This window comes from Nannospalax galili, unplaced genomic scaffold, assembly GCF_000622305.1.
Source record: "Nannospalax galili isolate Female #2095 unplaced genomic scaffold, S.galili_v1.0 scaffold208, whole genome shotgun sequence".
NCBI lineage: Eukaryota > Metazoa > Chordata > Mammalia > Rodentia > Spalacidae > Nannospalax > Nannospalax galili.
This window is the reverse complement of record NW_008357998.1, coordinates 1,171,554-1,190,575: the sequence shown is the minus strand read 5'-3', so window position 1 is coordinate 1,190,575 and position 19,022 is coordinate 1,171,554. Positions and strand designations below refer to the sequence as shown.

Genomic DNA, 19,022 nt, shown 5'->3' with positions numbered 1-19,022 from the left:
ATGCAAATGTTCAAGCTTTTCTGCAATAATACTAAAGAAAATACTAAATATTATTTGAAATAAATTCAGCTAGTCATTTTTAAATTCAAAGAAAGATGTGTGAGTGTGTGTGTGTGTGTGTGTATGTGTGTGTATGTGTGTTTGGTTGGTTTTACATATGACTCATTTTCTTAATAAAACAAAATGGAAATATGAGTCCTTTTTTCAAAGGGCAGGGCATGTTTGATTAAGATGCATGGCCAAATACAGCAAAACATGTACATTCTAAAATATTCGCTTGGTAATTAAACTAGGTATATTAAAATTACTCTTCAAATTTCCTATATATGAAGGAACATGGCTTCAAATATGCATTTGGGGGGTTGGAGAGATAACTCAGCAGTTAAGAGCATGAACTGTATTTGAAGAGGATCAGGGTAGGTTCCCAGCACCTGGGTTAGGAAGCCCACAACTGCCTGTAACTCCATCTTCAGGGAGATCTGACACCCTCTTCTGGCCTCTGTGGATAATTGCACTCACATGTGTACACACACACACACACACATGCACACATGCATGCACACACTTCAAAAGAAGAAGAAGAAATCCTTAAGAAAATGCATCCCTTGATATTTTTTTAAATAGGCACATATTTTGGATAGTCAGGCAAGGCTGATGCTAAGAGCTGTTTGCATGTGGTTAATCCCTTGACCAACTTAGCTGTTTTGCACATTTCAACACATTAGTACGGTTCTCTGGCCACAGCTGTAACAGCAGCAGTTAGCAATGTGGATTTATGCTAGAGTGGAAATTGTACTGAGTTGAGTTCTATCGCTGGCCTGACCAAAACCCAGCAGTATCATCTCAGATGAAAATTTACTTTTCTGGACCCATTTGTCAAATGGCTAACTCCAAGTCTCCTGCAGAGCTGTTATTAAATAGTTCTCTGAATTGGCTGAGTATTTTGGCCTTGGCATCCAGTTCAGAGAAGTTGTTCTGGGTGTGTCTCTCTGTGTCTGAGCCCTTCTAACAAAAGGAGCTGTAAGGCAGGCAAGAACCAGTCAGAGAATTAATGAGCCAGTGTGTTTAATATATCTCCGGACTCCTTCTCTTCCTAACTGATCCTCTACTCTGCAAATAAAGGCAGCCACCTTTCACTAAAACACAGTGTGTAGTGCCTTCTAAGTGCCAGTGCTTATTAGTACTGACAATCTCTCCATCTTCTGTCTTCCTCTCTACAGGTCTTCAACATGCACACACACAATCACATGGTATAAGCCTTTTTGTCTTCAAACTTGTATATGGCCAATATTCTTAGAGTGTAACATGACTCTAGAAGGCAGAGATTCGACTCTTGATTTGAACTTAATAAATATGGATTCTGTTTATTCTACAACCAGAATCTTCCTCCCACCACCCAAGTTTCCCTGACTGAATGGGACACATCCCACATCTGATGAGCTCCAGTGGTTGTTTTCAAACCAGGGCAAAGAATTCATTGGTTCATAGTGAAATGAGAACAATTAAAGGGAGATGAAAATAATTCAATATAAAGGATTATAATTTTCTGATATTTATCTTTCAGAACACTTGCCTATTAAAATTTTTCCTTTTTCATGAAATGGAAATTCAAGCCAGTGTAGATGTAGCTCCCCTCACCCTCTGCCTTGTGCTTCTATCTCTAATTGGAGTCCTCATGATAGATTCTCTCCATAAACTAAACAGGACACAACAGAAACAAAAACAAACAAGAAAAACACTGAGCCTGAAATCTAGAAGTCTGGGAATCACCAGCTGCTATAACAGCAAGCAATTTCTTTGTAGGATTATTTCAAAGCAGTAAGTACTCTGTTGTGTTACTATGTAGAAAGGTGCTCGCAGTTTCTAACTTTAGAGCAGCACTTATGGTACAGGCTGAAAGGAGAAAGAACACTTCCTCAAATTTCTGAGGAAGGGACAGAAATCAGAATTCAAGAGGACTCCTCTTCCTCCTCCCCCCCAACCCCCTTCCTCCTCCTCCTCCCGTTCCTCCTCTTCCTGCTCCTCCTCTTCCTCTTCCTTTTCTTCCCCCTCCTCTTTTCCTCTTCCCCCTCCCACCCTCCTCCTCTTTTTCCTCCTCTTCCTCCTCCTCCTCCTCTTCCTCCTCCTCCTCCTCTTCCTCCTCCTCCTCCTCTTCCTCCTCCTCCTCCTCTTCCTCCTCCTCCTCCTCTTCCTCCTCCTCCTCCTCTTCCTCCTCCTCCTCCTCTTCCTCCTCCTCCTCCTTTTCCTCCTCCTCCTCCTCTCCCCGCCTCCTTCCAAGTCACCACATATTCCACAAGATCCAGTCTTTTCATATAGTAGTAGGCAGTTAAGCCCACGAAATGCTTCATTTCCCTTGATTCCAACAGGTCGAGATTTCCTATACACTGTGTGCACGCCCACACAGACCAAGTCCTCAGTGAGAGCTAATGGCAGCATTACCTGTGAGTGATTCATGGACCTCCTGAAGTTGGAGAGAAGGTGGAGGGAAGGTGGAGGGGAGCTCTGGTTGCCTAGCAGCCGAGTTCATTTCTGAGAAGCACAGTGCAGGGTCACTCTGGGAACTGTCATCTTTCCTAGGGAAGGTTACCCACCTGCACTGCAGACAACTGGAGCAGGCTCATTCCTATTTATAGCTGCTATTGTCCAAAAAGAAAACGGCTCACTAAAGACTATTTAAAACTAGTAACATTGTGGCTAGAACACAATCAGAGAGAGTTCAAAACTTAAATGACATTCTCCTCTTGTAAGCTCCATCTTTTGTTGAGATAAATGGATAGAACAGATACATAGTTTCAACTGAACTCCCATAAACCGTTGAGAGCTGCAGATAATCATTTCAAAGCTTATGCAAATGAGAAAAAATGTATGAGGGGCTGGAGAGGCGGCTCAGCAGTCAAGAGTACTGGCTGCTTTTGCAAAGGACCGGGTTCTGGTCCCAGCACCCACACTACTGGGATCCAATGCCCTCTTCTGGCCTCAGTGGACATTGCACGCATGAGTACATTTATACACAAGCGAGCAAAAAGCTCATATACATAAAGCAAAAATAAGTTTAAAATATTAAAAAAATAAAAAGATGAAGACAGTAAATATTTACATAGCTGGGAAAATAATTAATAGATAAATAAATAGATAACAAATGACTTCTTTTTAAAGCCAGTTTCATCTTTAGATCTAAATATATTATCTTAAACTTGGCATATAGCTATACTTAAAAGTTTGCTGAAAACACTGGATGAATAGAATAGTTACAAGCATCTTTGCTCAAGAAATAACCAACCCTATTCACCTTAACCCTTAGATACTACCAGAGAACATGCTGAGATAAAGGTTTTTGAAGCAAAATGTACTTTTTGCATTTTTCTCTTGATAGCATTGTTCCGTAATGTGTGCCTGTAAAAATAATTTTAGGAATATGAAATATTAAATTTAATTCTTTTTTAACTTAAAGAAGTGTTCTGTACCAAATACGTTTTTGCAAAATTTTTTTGTGTGTTTCAAAGTTATTTATTCAGATGAGCAAAGAAAAAATAATACTCTGTTCTCACCATCACCAATAATCAATGTTAATTTGGGGGGACAGAACTTTCAATTGACTGGTTAATGTATATATGTGTGTGTGTGTGTGTGTGTGTGTGTGTGTGTGTGTGTTCCTGCATGAGTTTATGTGTGCCACTTGTATGCAGATGCCTTGGAGACCAGAGAGCACTGGATCTGCTGAAGCTGAAATTATAGCGGTTGTGAGATGCCTGATGGGTGTGTTGGGAACCAAACCTGGACCCTCTGCAGTAGTATGCATTCTTAACTGCTGAGCTACCTTTACAGCCATAACTTTTGATTTTTTTCTGAATATTCATGGAGAAATCTGATGGTATATCTATCTATATACAAACAAGAAAAATTATGACATGTTTACTGATAAAGTCACTTATGATGGATTTAAAAAGCCAAAGAAGACTCAGAAAAAAACAAAACAAAACGATATTCTCCTAGTTTAAAAGTTTGAACATCACAAAGGTACGAATCTTCTCAAAATAATTCCCACTGTTTGTCAATTCCAATCAGTCATGCCCTGCTTTAACAGTCTCTAAAATTGACCTGGAAAAGCACGCCAGAGATAGTAGCCAAGATAATTTTGTAGACAGTAATGAAAGAAGCCTTTCTCCACCATGCATCAAAATGTCATATGGGTCATACAATTATCAAAAGAGTAGCTAACTGCAATTCACAAGTCAATTATGGGACCAACCCAGATGTCCAAGAATAGAGGGACAGAGAAAATATGGTGTATGTACTTGTAACAGAATGTTTTCCACCCTTAAAGAAGAACAAGGATGCATCACTTGCAGGAAAATGGATGCTGGAGATAAATTAAGTCAGTCTCAGAGACATAGATAGACTGCACATCCCGCCCCCGCATTTGTGGTTCATAGATTTTCTATGGATTCATAAAATCATATATGTGTATATGACATGAAAGCAGAAATCAAAGCTGACTAAGGGAGGGGGAATGGTCCAAAAAGGGAGGGCAAGGGGTGAGGAGAGGGGATATGCTCCAAGTCTAATATATACCTGTATGCAACACAGCACTGCGAGTAGGCAGTATACACAATGAAAATAACTGACTGACTAAGCAAATAAACTAAAAAAGAAAAGTATATGCTAACTGGCGTTGGATGCAAAAACCAAGCTAAAGTGCATCCTGCTGTAAATGGGTAGATCTGAGGATGACATCAGAAATCATCTGGATAGGTAGGAACTATGTAGTTAATGACAGGAAAACTAATCAATGGTTTGGAAACAATTCTTTAGTCTTCACCTTGCACTTCTCATTAAAATAAGATCCAAAGTCGAATATTAAAGAAACTGATGAGCACGGCTCAGCCCCTTCCTTGTTCACGGCCGCTCGGCAATGACTTCCTCTCAGCATTTGACTAGGGTTATTTCTTCACTGACTCCTCTTCTAACTAGACTGCTAGATCCCAAAAGCAGAGCATTGGGGCTGGGGAGATGGTAGAGTGATGAAGTGTGGACCTGAGCTTGGACTCCAGCCTCCACATAAAAAGCCAACATAGCTGTGCAGGTCTGTACACCTCGCCCTGTGGTGGCAGTGGAGATAGGGAGATCCCGGGGGCCAGCCAGCCCCTCTAGCAGCTATGTTAAGTTCCAGGTTTAGTGAGAGACCCTGTCTCAAAAAATAAGGTGGAGAGAGATAAAGAAAGCAGCTGATGTTGACCATTCCTAAACACATATACATGTATACACTACACACAACATACATACACAAATAAATATGTAAATTTTTTAAAAAGAGCCTGAATAGTCTTTATCTATACTTAAACATCAACACTACTGCTACCTTCATGAGCTATGGAAAGATGCACTTAAAATGTTGCTTTTTAAAAATTATATATACTATATGTATATACACACTTTAATCTGATTCATTAGAAACTAAACGTGGGGACAAAGTTTTATGCTTAAACTTCCTGCAGTTCAGCATGTAGAAATTTGATTTTGCAGCTACACTCTTTCCCACATGCCATTCTTTCCCACCCTAAATCTGCTGCCTGTGTCATCCTTTCTCCCAGTAGAATAATGTTACATTTTTCTGATGTGAGAACATCATGTTGAACCCCATCCATCTTCTCTCAGCTTGGGCGTCTTCATTTTTTGCATTAAGTCCTTCAGGGCTCTAAACACAGCATGTAGCACATACCTGGCTTCTTAGAGAGCTCCATGCATGACTGGATAATTATTTGCACTTCCAAAATAGCTGAAAGTGGCTTAAAAAGGGTAACACAGAACATGTCATTCTCTTTTGAAGGTCATAAACAGACACAGAGGAAGGAGGTGAGGATATAATTTTTGACCTACCAAGGGTTGGATCGTATTCCCAGATGAACCGCTTGGTCAGAAATCTCACAACAATAGCTGTGGAAGAAAAAGAGCAGCATGTCAAACAACTATGTCAACTTGCTGGAATTCGTATCCTTCTAAGGAAGGAGAAAAGGCACATATGTCACTATGCACATTTCGTATTTCCTTACTATACAAGCTCAGTGCACTTATCTACGTTTCCAACTTCATATTCTGGCCTAAAAACTTGACATTGTGTTTTAGTGGGTTACTGTACACAAATCAGCAGCTTAGATTCGTTCCTTTAGCCACAGGATTAAGAATAAATACCACAATGTGAAAAGGCAGACACAAAGTATCACAGTAGAGGTCTCCAGAGTTTGGATTATTAATAGAGATTGACAAAAGTGAGTGAAAATAAAAGTATAAGTTTTACTGTGATGAAAACATCACTAGTTGACACTTAATGATGTAAAAACCTAGCAATGAAAACTTGATGGTGTCATTAGGAAGTCCTTAAAACTCATGGGAAACTAACAATGAGGGCTGGCCATATGACTTGGTGGGGAAGGGTGCTGCACAGGGGTATGAGAACCTGAGTTTGGACCCAAGCATTCATGTAAAAAGAGCTGGATGTAGTCATGAGTGTGCTTGGAACCCCAGAGCTTAGGGAGCAGGCAGAGCCAAGAAGGTCACTGGAGCTTGCTGAATCAGCCTAACTCCAGGTTCAGTAAGAGACCCGGTCTCAAAGGAATATGGTAGAGTCTTGGGGAAGGACACCTGATGTCCTCCTCCATCTTCCAAATACAACCATGTGTGTGAATATGTCATACACACATATACAACACCCCACATACATACATACATACATACATACATACATACATAATACATACATTCATACATAAAAGTCACAGTGATGAAATACAGTGAGCGTCAGGTTCTGGAAATTGCTAAGCACTGTACTCAACTGTTCTCATTCCTAATTCCACCCCTAGGAGGCAGATATGATGGCTCTAATTTTCAAGTAAGAAAACAGGTTCTTAGAGGCTAACTGTTCAGCTGAGCTTGCCTAGTGATTAGTGGCTGGGTCAGGATTGAATCCAAGAAGTCTGTTTCAACACTGTATAATTTTTCCATTGGTCTAAACTCATTTTAAAGTCAAGGGCCATCTGGATATTTTGCTGGATTATGGGGTTGGAGAAGAGAAGTACAGGTGGGCTATGCTGCACACCTGTAGCCCCAGCACTGGGGAGGTTGAGTCAGGAAGATAGTGAGTGTGAGAATGGCTCGGGCTATGACTAACTAGCTTGGGCTACATAAGTAAAGCCTGTCTCAAAGCAAAGCATGCTTAAACAAGTGAGCACTATTGTCCTGAAAGTTGATCCACATGGTGGTTTCCTGCACTTAAAGTTCACAAGTTTTAAAACTTGAGAAAATTTTTGACAGAGGGTGTCATAGACACTAAAAATGGAGCAAAAATTTTGGATTCTGTTTCTGGAAAAACCTCACATGCACACCATTTGGCATATAATTGCAGCAGGGTCACCAGGTTTCTGAAGAGCCCTAATAGTCTGTTTGAAACCCCATGGAAATTAGCTAAAAAAAACACCATTTCTCTATTGGTTTAAAATATCAATTATTAGCGTATTTTTGCTTTAATAGAAATGCCTTGAATACAGTTGTCAATAGATACTCCCTAAAGGGACAAAGCTAACTCGTTTGTGGTTATGATCACTTTGTAGTCACTCTGAGGATCAGCAGAGCTAGATGCCTCTCCACTGGGGCCTCGTCAGAGAGGTCACAGTACACATTGCAACGTGGACTTTGTCAGCCTGACCACAGCCATACATAGCTTCACTGCTGGTGACCAGAGAGGGAAAATAACAATACTTTCTAATTGCAGAGTGCGAGACTGGATTCCAGGCAAGATCTCTGCAGAGCCTTAAGTAGTGGGGCCGCTGTCCTGTCAACCTTCCCACAGTGAGTTCACTTGGGGTTTCAGCAGGCCATCCTCAGTCTTTCAGTCTTCTCTTGAAAATAAGACTTCACTGTTAAAGTTGGTGTTTGCATGTATGAAGAAAGTACAGAGAGATACTTTTCTCTTTTAAAAAATAGCAATATGGACTGGAGAGATGGCTCAGTGGTTAAGAGCATCTGGCAAAGGACCCAGGTTTGAATCTTAACACTCACATGGTGGTTAACAACCATCCATAACTCCAGTTCCCAGGGATGCCACGCCCTCTTCTGACCTCCACCAGCATTGCACGACACAGGTGCACTTACACGAATACAGGCAATACACTCACACACATAAAATAATAATAAAAAATACCAATGTTAGCCAGGCACAGTGATGTACCCCTTAGATCTCAGCACTCATGAGGCAGAGGCATGCAGATCTCTGTGAGACTGCTCTACATATGGAGTTCAAGCCAGCCAGGGCTACACAGTGAAATCTTGGGTGTTTTTTAAATTTTGTTTTGTTTTGTTTTCAAAGTATTATTAGTGAATAGCTGCTCAGAGAATTTAAAGACTTCCATGTTAAAATATGTAATTTTAACTCTAAAGTTAAAATTTGTTAAAATACATAATTTTAAATTTAAAAGCCACAATCTAGAAAAATTATTTGTTATCTGTAAGGAATGACCTATTCAAGTGAGCTACATTTAAAAAATACAACCAATGTTTCTGGTTCCAAAACCACTTGAAATGTAATCATCTCTCAAAACATTTCTGAAACATATTAGGCACTCTATTGCCTTTCAAAATCAAATATACTGAATATAATTGTGTCATTTTAAGATGTCTGGATCTTGGTTAAGAACCTTGATTAGTGGTCTGGGCAGTTATATGGAAATGTTTTTTTTTTGAAGCTATAAGGTAGATGTGCAAAAGAAATTGAGAATGTTCTCATTTTTGAGTGTTTAAGTGTTTGGAATATGTGTATATGGATTTTTTTCACATACTGTGACCTTTGGCTATGGTCACTGAAGCTATCCCTAAAGACCCACTGTGGCTGTATGTGGTTACTTTTATTACAGCAAAGACCTGTGAGCCATACTGACATATTACTATTTTGTGCAGTATTTGGGGGAATTTAGATGTGGGACTAACTGAAGGAACTTCCTATATTTATAAAAGCACAAATTGGGCTGGCTAGATGGCTCAGTGGGTAAAAGAGCTTGCGGCACAAACCTGATGATCCGAGTCTGATCCTCGGATACCATAGTGGAAAGAGAGAAATAACTCTGAGAATCATCCTCTGATACTCACATGTACACTATGACATGAGCACGCCCACATTCATACACAAACATCACAGACATACATATACAATAATAAGCACAAATTATTAAAAATACAACTTGAGTCTGCTTTCAAGCCATCCCTCTGGGATCCTGGCTCAGTTCCCATTGCCAACTACAGAGTAACCTCCTTCCATCAAAACAGCACTGCTGGGCTTAATCCAAGCAACCAGTCAAACAGCTTCAATATTCATTTTAAAGAAATGCATGAAAGTTAAAATGGTTATTTTAAATTTTTTTATTTTTTGAGAATTTCATAATGAGGTCTGTACTTAGATCATTTCCTCTCTTCATCCTCCAACCCTTCTCTTATCCCTCACTCCTCAGTTTCATAATTTTTCTATTTATTATATATTTATATAATATTTATATATCTGTTATATATAAATTATATGTATATATACACACACATACATATATGTATGTGTGTTTGTACAACCTACTGGGGTTTCAGAAAGTTGAGCTCCCTGTTAGGTTCTCCAATCCCAAGTGGTCACTCCCAAACATTGTATAAGTGATTATTATTTATTTATTTTGCTGTTTTTGAGGCAGGGTTTCCCTGTAACCCCAGCTGATCTGAAACTCACTATGTAGACCAGGCTGGCCTCGATCTCACAGAGATTTTCCTGCTTCTGCCTTCTGAGTGTTAGAGTTAAAGACATGTATCACCACACCCAGTGACACAATAGAATCATGCATTTAAAAAACACAAGTCTATTTTAAATTAATCTAAAAAATACTTTGAAACATTGACATTGGCTATGTATTCTTTGGAGATATGTTTTCATGTTTTTTTTGCATAATCTATAAGAAAAAACAGATGGCTATATATTTAGGTGTGTATTTCTATAATATTTTAATTTAATTAACATAAAGGATAAAAATAATTTTACATTGGTGAATGTGTTATTAAATTGCGTCTCTAAGATGCTTCAGTAATATTCACCACTTATCAATTTCTATTGCAAATTTCATTATGGACTATGATTTCCACATACGTATTGTACCACACCAGCCCCACACCTACACGGCTCACCCCTACTTCATCTATGGCAGTACAATTGCTTCCTTAGTGTTTGGATGCCTCTCTGCAGCTGAGCAACCTCTCTATGCTAAGATTCAATATAGCCCATCACATATCACCCTTGCCCCACCTTCTCGCTGACCTCATCACTTTGCTCTGACCCTTACTCAGTGCCTGCTCAATGCCCACATCTGCTGTATTTGGAAACTTCCAGCTGCCAATTCAGATTAGAATCCCTGACCTTCTGACTTTCCAGGAAGAAAGATATTAAAAATTCAAATGATAACAAGTGTACGGTACGCAAGAGATGATGGATGCTCAAGGATAAAACAGTAAGTTTGGGAGGATTTGGCGTTGATGGATGAGGGCGAAGGCTGATATTTAAGGGTGTGGACAGGATAATCCTCTTTATCTGAAAGGTATGAGGGAAGATATCTTAAGGAATGTTCCAGGCTGAGGGAAGAGCAAGTGCAAAGGCCCTAAGACAGGGAAATAAGCTTGGCACACTCCAGGAACAGGAATCAGGCCAGTGCGACTAAGGCAGAAGGAGTAACAAACGGTGAGTGTGGCTGGAGGTGAGGCGATTTCTCATCACTGTCTCATTGTGCTTCTCAAACACTACTGCTCATGAGAGCTGCTTACTTATAGCCATTCTTAGCACAATCTAGTATCAGGAACAGAACAACTGAGATCCTAATGTATCATCATCATCATCATCATCAACATCATTATCATCATCATCATCATCATCATCATTATCATCATCATCATCATCATCAACAACATCATTACCATTATCATCATCATGCTTGCCCAGTTCTGTAGAATGCACACTCTATGGAAGCATGCAATTTAATTTATTCATCAGTTTTCTGGGGTCTAGAGCAGTGTTTGGTGCCTGGAAGACTATAGGTGGTTACTTACTGGATAGGTGAAAGACTTGTATGTGTAGGAGTAATAAAAATAACTCACCTTTAACAGGAAAACAATTACCAAGCATTGAGGGATGTAACAGAAAAACTAACACAAGAGAATTCACAACAGCACCGTGCCATTTGTAGAACTCTTCTTTTCCTATTTATCTCTCTTTCTTTCTTTCTTTCTTTCTTTCTTTCTTTCTTTCTTTCTTATTTTGTCTTTTTGAGACAGGGTCTCCCTGTAGCACCAGCTGACCTGGAACTCACTATGTAGATCAGGCTGGCCTTGAACTCAGAGATCTGCCTGCCTCTGCCTCCCAAGTGCTGGGACTAAAGGCGTGTGCCACCATGCCTGGCCTTTGTTGAATTTTTACAATTTTCATGCAATATAATTTGGTGGCATTTTGATCCCCTCCTCTACCTCCCCTTATTTCCCCCACTCAATTTAATGTGTTCTCTCTCCCTCTCTCTTTCTCTCTCTCCCCCCTCACATGTGTGTCCCCCCCCATGTGTGTATGTGTATGTGTGTGTGCGTGCATGCGTGTGTGTGTGTGTGTGTGTGTGTGTGTGTGTGTGTGTGTGTGTTTGGCCTATAGAATCTAATTTGTGTTCTCAAATGTCCTTCAGTGTGGAGTCTACGGACTGGAGCCTGGTTAACCTACAGAGTAAGGAGATTGTCTTTGCCTCTCCCAACAGCCATCTGTTGGCACAGTTTCCTCAAGCGGGACTGGAGCTTCTTATCTACTTCCTCATGTCTAGGCTGGGATTTTGTCTGGTTTGAGCTTGGACCTAGGACTTGTACATCCTGTCACCATTGCTGTGAGCTCCTATGAGTAACTGACCAGCAATGTGGAAAATTCTTTTTGCTTTGGTCATCCATCACTTCCGGCTCTTAACAATCTTTCTACCCACTCTTCCACAAAGATTCCTGAGCCTTGGGAGGCAGACGTTTGACATACGGAAACCTACTACTATAGAAATCTCCACTTGAAAAGATATGAATACATAATCTGAAATGCTTTATAAGGTCTTTATAAGGTCTTTGTTACAATCCTGATACAGTTTATTCTTTAGCAAAAAGTTCACTGTGTCAGGCATGGTAGCACATGCCTTTAATCCCAGCACTTGGGAAACAGGCAGGCAGATTTCTGTGAGAGCAAGGCCAGCCTGGTCTACATAGGAAGTTCCAGGTCAGTTGAGGTTATAGGGAGACCCTGTCTCAAAAAGACCCCAAATAAACAAAGTTCACTGTTCAGGGCCAGGGAGAACTGACATTCATACATGCGCATCAGCTCTCTCTCTCTCTCTCTCTCTCACACACACACACACACACACACACGCACACATACACATCATGTGTGCACATTGTATAGATAAATTTTAAAAATATTTAAAAATGTTGGCCGCAGGGGCTGGGGTGCAGTTAAAAGTAGATGTTGTCGCAGCATGTACAAGGCCTTGGCCTTGATCCCCAGCACTGCCACATCCCCAAAAAGTTACTAGAAAAATTGATTTAATGTTTTTTTCTCCTTTTATCCCAACAGCCTTGGGCAAAGTTTCTCTTCTGAAGGGAAATGTGGCATTGGTGAACTAGTCTTCCACCAGAGGCTCATACAAGGTCTCTTCCTCCTACAGTTTTAAGGTTTGCCCTACTTGGTTAGTTACACTTCATTCCCTGAACTGTGAAATATTTTATTTCCTTCTCATTGCCTTGAAAACCATGGTTCTCCATTAACCAGGTCCAGTATTTCTAATGGTTAAGTTAGGGACAAGTGTTTCCCTCCTCTGCCTAACTAATAACTTCTTGGATAATTGTTCATCATATGTCACTCCTTTTTTAGTATTACTGCTAGCACGATGCATCTCACATTTATTAACAATAGCTGATTTCTAATAGAATGAAATTAAATGTGCAGAATTTAATCCAAGGATGTATATTCAAAGTCATTTAATATAATCAGCAATGAGAACTGAAAGATAAAATTGTTGCATTAAAGCAACAAAGTTGGCCAGCGAGATGACTCAGCAGGTAAAGGCACTTGCCACCAAGCTGATGACCTGAGTTACATGACCAGAACCCACATGATGGAAGAAGAGAACTGACTCCTGCAAGTTTTCCTATGACTTCATACACACACACACACACACACACACACACACACACACACACACACACACGCAAAATCAATCAACCAATCAATCAATCAAATCATAAACAATATAATAACTTAATTAAAAATAAAGTGGTGCTATTTCTAAAGACTATCCAATCTGAGCTGCTTACTAGAATAATACTTGATATCCTTATTAGAATGAGGGAGAGATCACAGTTGCTAGCTTTAATGATGCAAGAACTTTAAATAATCAGCTTTAAATAAAGCTGATTCAATATGTCCCATACAATAAATTTTTTAGAAAGAAAACTCTTCAAGAAAAATGCAAACTAACACTGATATCTTTATATTCTTGAATAGAAAAGCTAGATTCAACAGAAATATAGACAGAAGTTTCAAAGGCTATTTCTTCGGCTCACTCTAAAGTAATCTTGTTACTATGGTCATTTTTTAAGATCTATGATCACCTGCAACCTCTTAGGCAGTTGTGAGTCTCTCTTCTGTAGGTCTTGTGTTATGCAGCTATGGAACAGATTATCCCTAGGCACAGCATCTGAGAATAAGCACTGATTATAGAGCAGCAGAAAAGAAAACATCACATACTGATATGACCATGGTCAGCTGGTGGGATTGGAAAAATCCACGTACATTTTAAAAATAGCCAGGTCAAAGGTCTTCAAAATTATTTTTTTACATTTATTTATTTACTAAGTGTCTCTCTGTTTCTGCGCCCCACCCCCGTGTGCACATGAGCCACAGCACACATATGTGTCTGTGGGGGTTGGGGGTCAGTGGACAATTTGCAAGAGTTGATTCTCTCCTTCCACTATGTGGATTCTGGGGACTGAACTCAGGTTCTCAGGTGCCTTTATTTGCCTGACCATTTCATAGGCCCCCAGGTCAAAAGTTTCCTAAGAAAACTATCTCTGCTTCAGTGAAGAGGGTTTCAGAGTGCTCTTCACCTGGCTACTGTGAGCACTTTTTGAATTTTGTTCACAATCTTACACCCCCAGTGAGAACCTTTAACTTCATTTAGCCTCTAAATCAGTGCTTAACATTTCCTAACTCATAGTGAAAAGTTATTGCTATATATAAAATGATTTATTGTTTCCATTCTATAACCTGCAAGACCTTCATAAAAAGGTTTTAAGTTCTAAGACCACATAATATTAAGATACTTTGTAATGTTTGCACATGGCCTACTAAGCTTAAGATAACTGTCAGGCAATATTTCAAATATTATGGGAAAAACATACTTTTTATTATATAAAAGTTAGAAAAACTAGGTTCACATTACCACTATAGTCCATTAGTCTTGAAGTAAGGACTCTTACATTGGTCATGTCTCAGTTATTTTTCCCAGTTTAACTTACAACCAAGTCTGTTATTCAACAAAATCTTAAATTTAAAACCACATGATGACATTATCATGAACTTGCACTGTACCCGAACTGTGAAACTTTTTGAAATTGGAGTGTACCAATTTCAGTTCTAATACTTTCTAAGAGCAACTGTCTTTTCTAAGTCTCCTCTTTGGCACTTTATTATAATACCTACTGTATAATTACTTGACCCAAACACTAGCAAAAAGCAGGAGGCCATGGTGCCTATTACCAACCCTACATGGGTTTCAAAGTCAATGCTAAATTGCTTTCACTTTGAATTTTATAATGTATAGTTAAAATTTCATAATAAAGCAAGTATTAAAACTAACACAAGAAAGAAAGCTGAGTCTTTAATATTGCATGGGAATTGTTCGCTCACTTCACTAAGTACAATCTTGATTTAAATACTATCATGAAATTTATAACAGGAAAAGTTTGGGAACAACACGGTGATGTTACTATTGCCCCATCCACGTGCTGAGTGTGCACTGTGATGCACACGCTGTGCCAGGTTTTTACAAGCACATCTTCCCTCCTCACTTGCTTGTGGTGTGGGGAACATGGGCATACATGACTGCGTATCAGGGAAGACACTGAAGCCCAGATAATTCACATTCAAAACTGTTGCAGGGGCAGGGGTTGCTGGAGACTTGGCTCAGCGGTTAAGAGCACTGGCTGCTCTTGCAGAGGACCCAGGTTTGGTTCCCAGCACCCACATGGTGGCTAATAACCATCTATAACTCTCCAGTTCCAGAGAAACATATCTTCTTCCAGCCACCAACGGCATTGCGTAACATGGATGCCTTTTTATACATGCAGGGAAAACACTCATATACATACAATAAAAATTAATTAAAATTTTGATTACATCAATTTATTTGTGTGTATGTGTATGTGTGTGTGTGTGTGTGTGTGTGTGTGTGTGTGTGTGTGTACATGTATGGAGGTTACAAGACAACTTTTTGAGGAGTCAGTTCTCTCCTTCCACCGCATGGGTCCTGAGTATTGAACTCAGGTTGTCTTGGTTGGCAGCAAGTGCCTTCTGCTGCTGAGTCATTTCACCACCTAACATTTCCTCCTCAGATATGCGCCAGATCCCCGTGGCTTCCTGATCCATGATTTTGGTGAACTTCCCTGGCTCATTTTTACAGATGAAGAAGACACTACCAGAGATTGGTGCATTCCTCTATTGTCACTGTGCCCTTCTCAGGAAAATTTTCCCAGAGGATACTCATGTAAGGTATGTAACAGATATGTTTACACACATGCTTACCTATGTTCATTCTTCCATCTTGAAAAAGAAACATATTGTCTGGTCTTGCCCAACACTGCTTTTGTTACAAAAAAGTCAAAACCATGGTGAAAATAAAGCCTGAATTATATCTAGAAGAAATTAGTTTCCTATACACAAATTTCTGAATGTTTATTACCATCACTGATTTCTGCAGTGTGGAACAGGACACAATTCTTTAATTCTGTAATTCATGGTACACTAATACAGGCACAGATGACACAATAACCCTCACAATGCTGCTTTGCTGCTTCATCTTAAATTATGTTTCCTTTGGGGCTTATTACTTTAAAGTGTAGTACAGGAGCACTATGGGGGTGCTTCCCAAACTGCTTTCATGCTGACTTTAACTTGGTACCTCAAAATTCCAAATAAGCTAATAACTAATCAGCATATTAGGATGATAATGAAGAAGGGAACTATATCAAGTAAAGGGGAAACAAAGGACATACTTAGAATAAAATAAACTCATAAATAATGTTCTTCCATGCCAACCTATAGTAAGAGAAGTGTCATTTCCTCTACTGTGACATGGCATTGCCATTCTTTTCTTCTCTATTATAGAATATATGCAACTACTTTGTAAATATTTATTTTCTTGTATGTTTAAACAATTGGGAATGAGCCCCATGAGATCAGAGAGTAAAGCGTATTCATTTTCATCTCGCCGGTTATCATAAACAACTGACACATGACATATGCCCAATCCACGTTTAAGAAATTAATGGGGATACAATTAAAACCTTAATAAACCATTTGGTATTAATGCTGCTATTGAATATGGTCTGTATTCTGGTGTGTTTATATTGTTTGAAAAATATATTCATTAAAGAGGAGCTTCCATTTCTTGGGGCTAGAGAGATGGCTCAGCAGTTAAGAACACTGGCTGCTCTTGGAGTGGAGCCACATTCAGGTCCCAGCACCCACATGGTGGCTAACAATCTTCTGTAACTCCAATTCCAAGGGATCTGATGCCCTCTTCTGACCTCTGTGGGCATCACATTATACAGGTGTGCTTACATACATGCAGGCAAAACTCGCATATATATAAAATGAAAAGCAAATCAATTAATTAGAAAAGAAGAACTTCCATTTCTTGAAAATGTATCAACCACCCTGTTTCAGATACCCTTCTGATTTGCTAGCATTGCAAACTGGCTGAATATCCAGGACCCATCATGCCTCCTCTTGTGGGTCAGAGGGGAACCACTATCCTTGCCCCACCCCACTGTTAGCCCTACATTGGTCAAAAGGTTTCAGAAAGATAAAAATGAGCACTCATCATAAAAGAAGCCCCCCACCCAGGATGCAAGAGATGGTTTATTGTGGATGAACTAGCTAAATGAAGCTAAGTATCCAGTATTTAACCAAATTAGCTGTTGAGTTAAAGCATACATACTCCTGAAAAATGCCATTAGAAAGGTTTTAGTTGCACTTTAAATGGAACATCAATGGCACTTTTGGAGCACTCGAGAGGAGTTAAGTGTGCACTGGATCCTGATTACAAGCTTACTTTTATACAAACTCTTGAAAGTAGAAATTAATGTTCTTATATGTAAAAACCATGAGCAGAAATTGAAGAAACTCATCTATGTTTACAGAGCAGTTAAATGGAGGAGCCAAGGCTCATACCAATATCTTCCTGAATCTCCAAGCGCATGCTTTTCCCAATACGCAACACTTACGCTATATTTTAATACTTCAATGGATATGATTTAATTCTACATGGTTGAGACCTTTTTCCATATGAGCATACATCCTATGGAGAAGCACACTTTGGGAATTGCGTTTTTGGTTCATGACTACTAGATTTCCTTCTTTAGTAGAGAAAATAACCATGACCCAAAACCATGGCAACACAGCAAGAGAATATAAATTTCAAGAATAAAAAAGGAAACAAAAATAAGTAGGAGTTTTGTTTTTCATTTCATAAGGCCTTTATGCATGGAACAGATGAGGAAAACAGGAAGTGTGTAATGTCACAGCCATAAAACAATGCATGACAAGCAGCTGTCTCTTTACTAGTTTCAGCAAAAATAATAAAAAAAAAATGGAATGTCAGGAACCCTTTCAGGCAATGAAGAAGAGAGCAAATAAAATAAGATGCTGTTTAATTTAGTGAATTTGCCCTCTTGCACGCCCCAGGAAAAATTTAAAAGGTGTGTGTTTGTGTGTGTGTGTGTGTGTGTGTGTGTGATCTATCATATATCCTAAGTCCTGCTGACACATTTGCACTGCAAATAATAAGTGAAAAAATGAAGGAAGGCCAGACAAGGAGAAGCCTGATGCACTTTGCTACCTCAGAGGGAACAAGGTTTGTTTTTTTCCAGAGGATAAAATGTAAGAGATGCTGTAGGGGCTGGGGAGATGGCTCAGCAGTTAAGAGCACAGGCTGTTCTTGCAGAGGACCCAGGTTCGATTCTCAGCATCCACATGGTGGCTAACAACTGTCCATAACTCCAGTTCCAGGGGATCTGAATCCCCCTTCCTGACCTCCACAAGCATTGCATGACATGGGTGTAACTACCTACATGCAGGCAATATATTAATATACATAAAATAAAAAGAGTAAATTTTTTTAATGTAGATGAAGCTGGAGTAACACTTCATAAAGTGTCAACTGTGAGTGCTTCTACTCTGGCTTAGAGACAGCAAAGCAGGTAAGTAGTAATTCTCTACCTATTGCTTTTTGTAGTATCACATGTTCAAGTTGATTTTGGAGTGGAGTGTGAAGGAGGAATCAGTGCAAGGGTTCATATAGAAAGAAAATCTGGAGGGTGCATTGTTACTTTATGTAGAATAAAATAAATAAATGAGTTTTTTAAAATGATGTCACACTTGAATACGGTGAGCATGTGATATAAATGAAAACATCCATCCATCTATCAGTCCATCCATTCATCTATCCTTCCATCTATTCATCCTTTCTGTCCATCCTTCCTTCCTTTTTATCCATCCAGTCATCCATCTTTCCACTCATCCATCCATCTATCCTTCCATTTATCCATCCATCCATTCATCCATCCACTCATCCATCTTTCCATCCATATATCTATCCTTCCATTCATTAATCTTTCCACTCATCCATACTTCTATCCACTCATCTGTCTTTCCATCCATCCAC

General features: G+C 39.4%; 1 protein-coding gene across 3 annotated transcripts in view; it reads right to left on the bottom strand.

Moving 5' to 3' along the window:
• Positions 1–19,022, bottom strand: part of Rerg (RAS like estrogen regulated growth inhibitor) — a 130,847-nt gene that overhangs the window by 11,284 nt on the left and 100,541 nt on the right. For all 3 annotated transcript variants that reach the window (XM_029557660.1, XM_017795100.2, XM_008856034.3), the window contains one exon: positions 5,878–5,934. In XM_029557660.1, the coding sequence (XP_029413520.1) occupies positions 5,878–5,934 (57 nt within the window). The remainder of the gene's footprint in view (positions 1–5,877; positions 5,935–19,022) is intronic.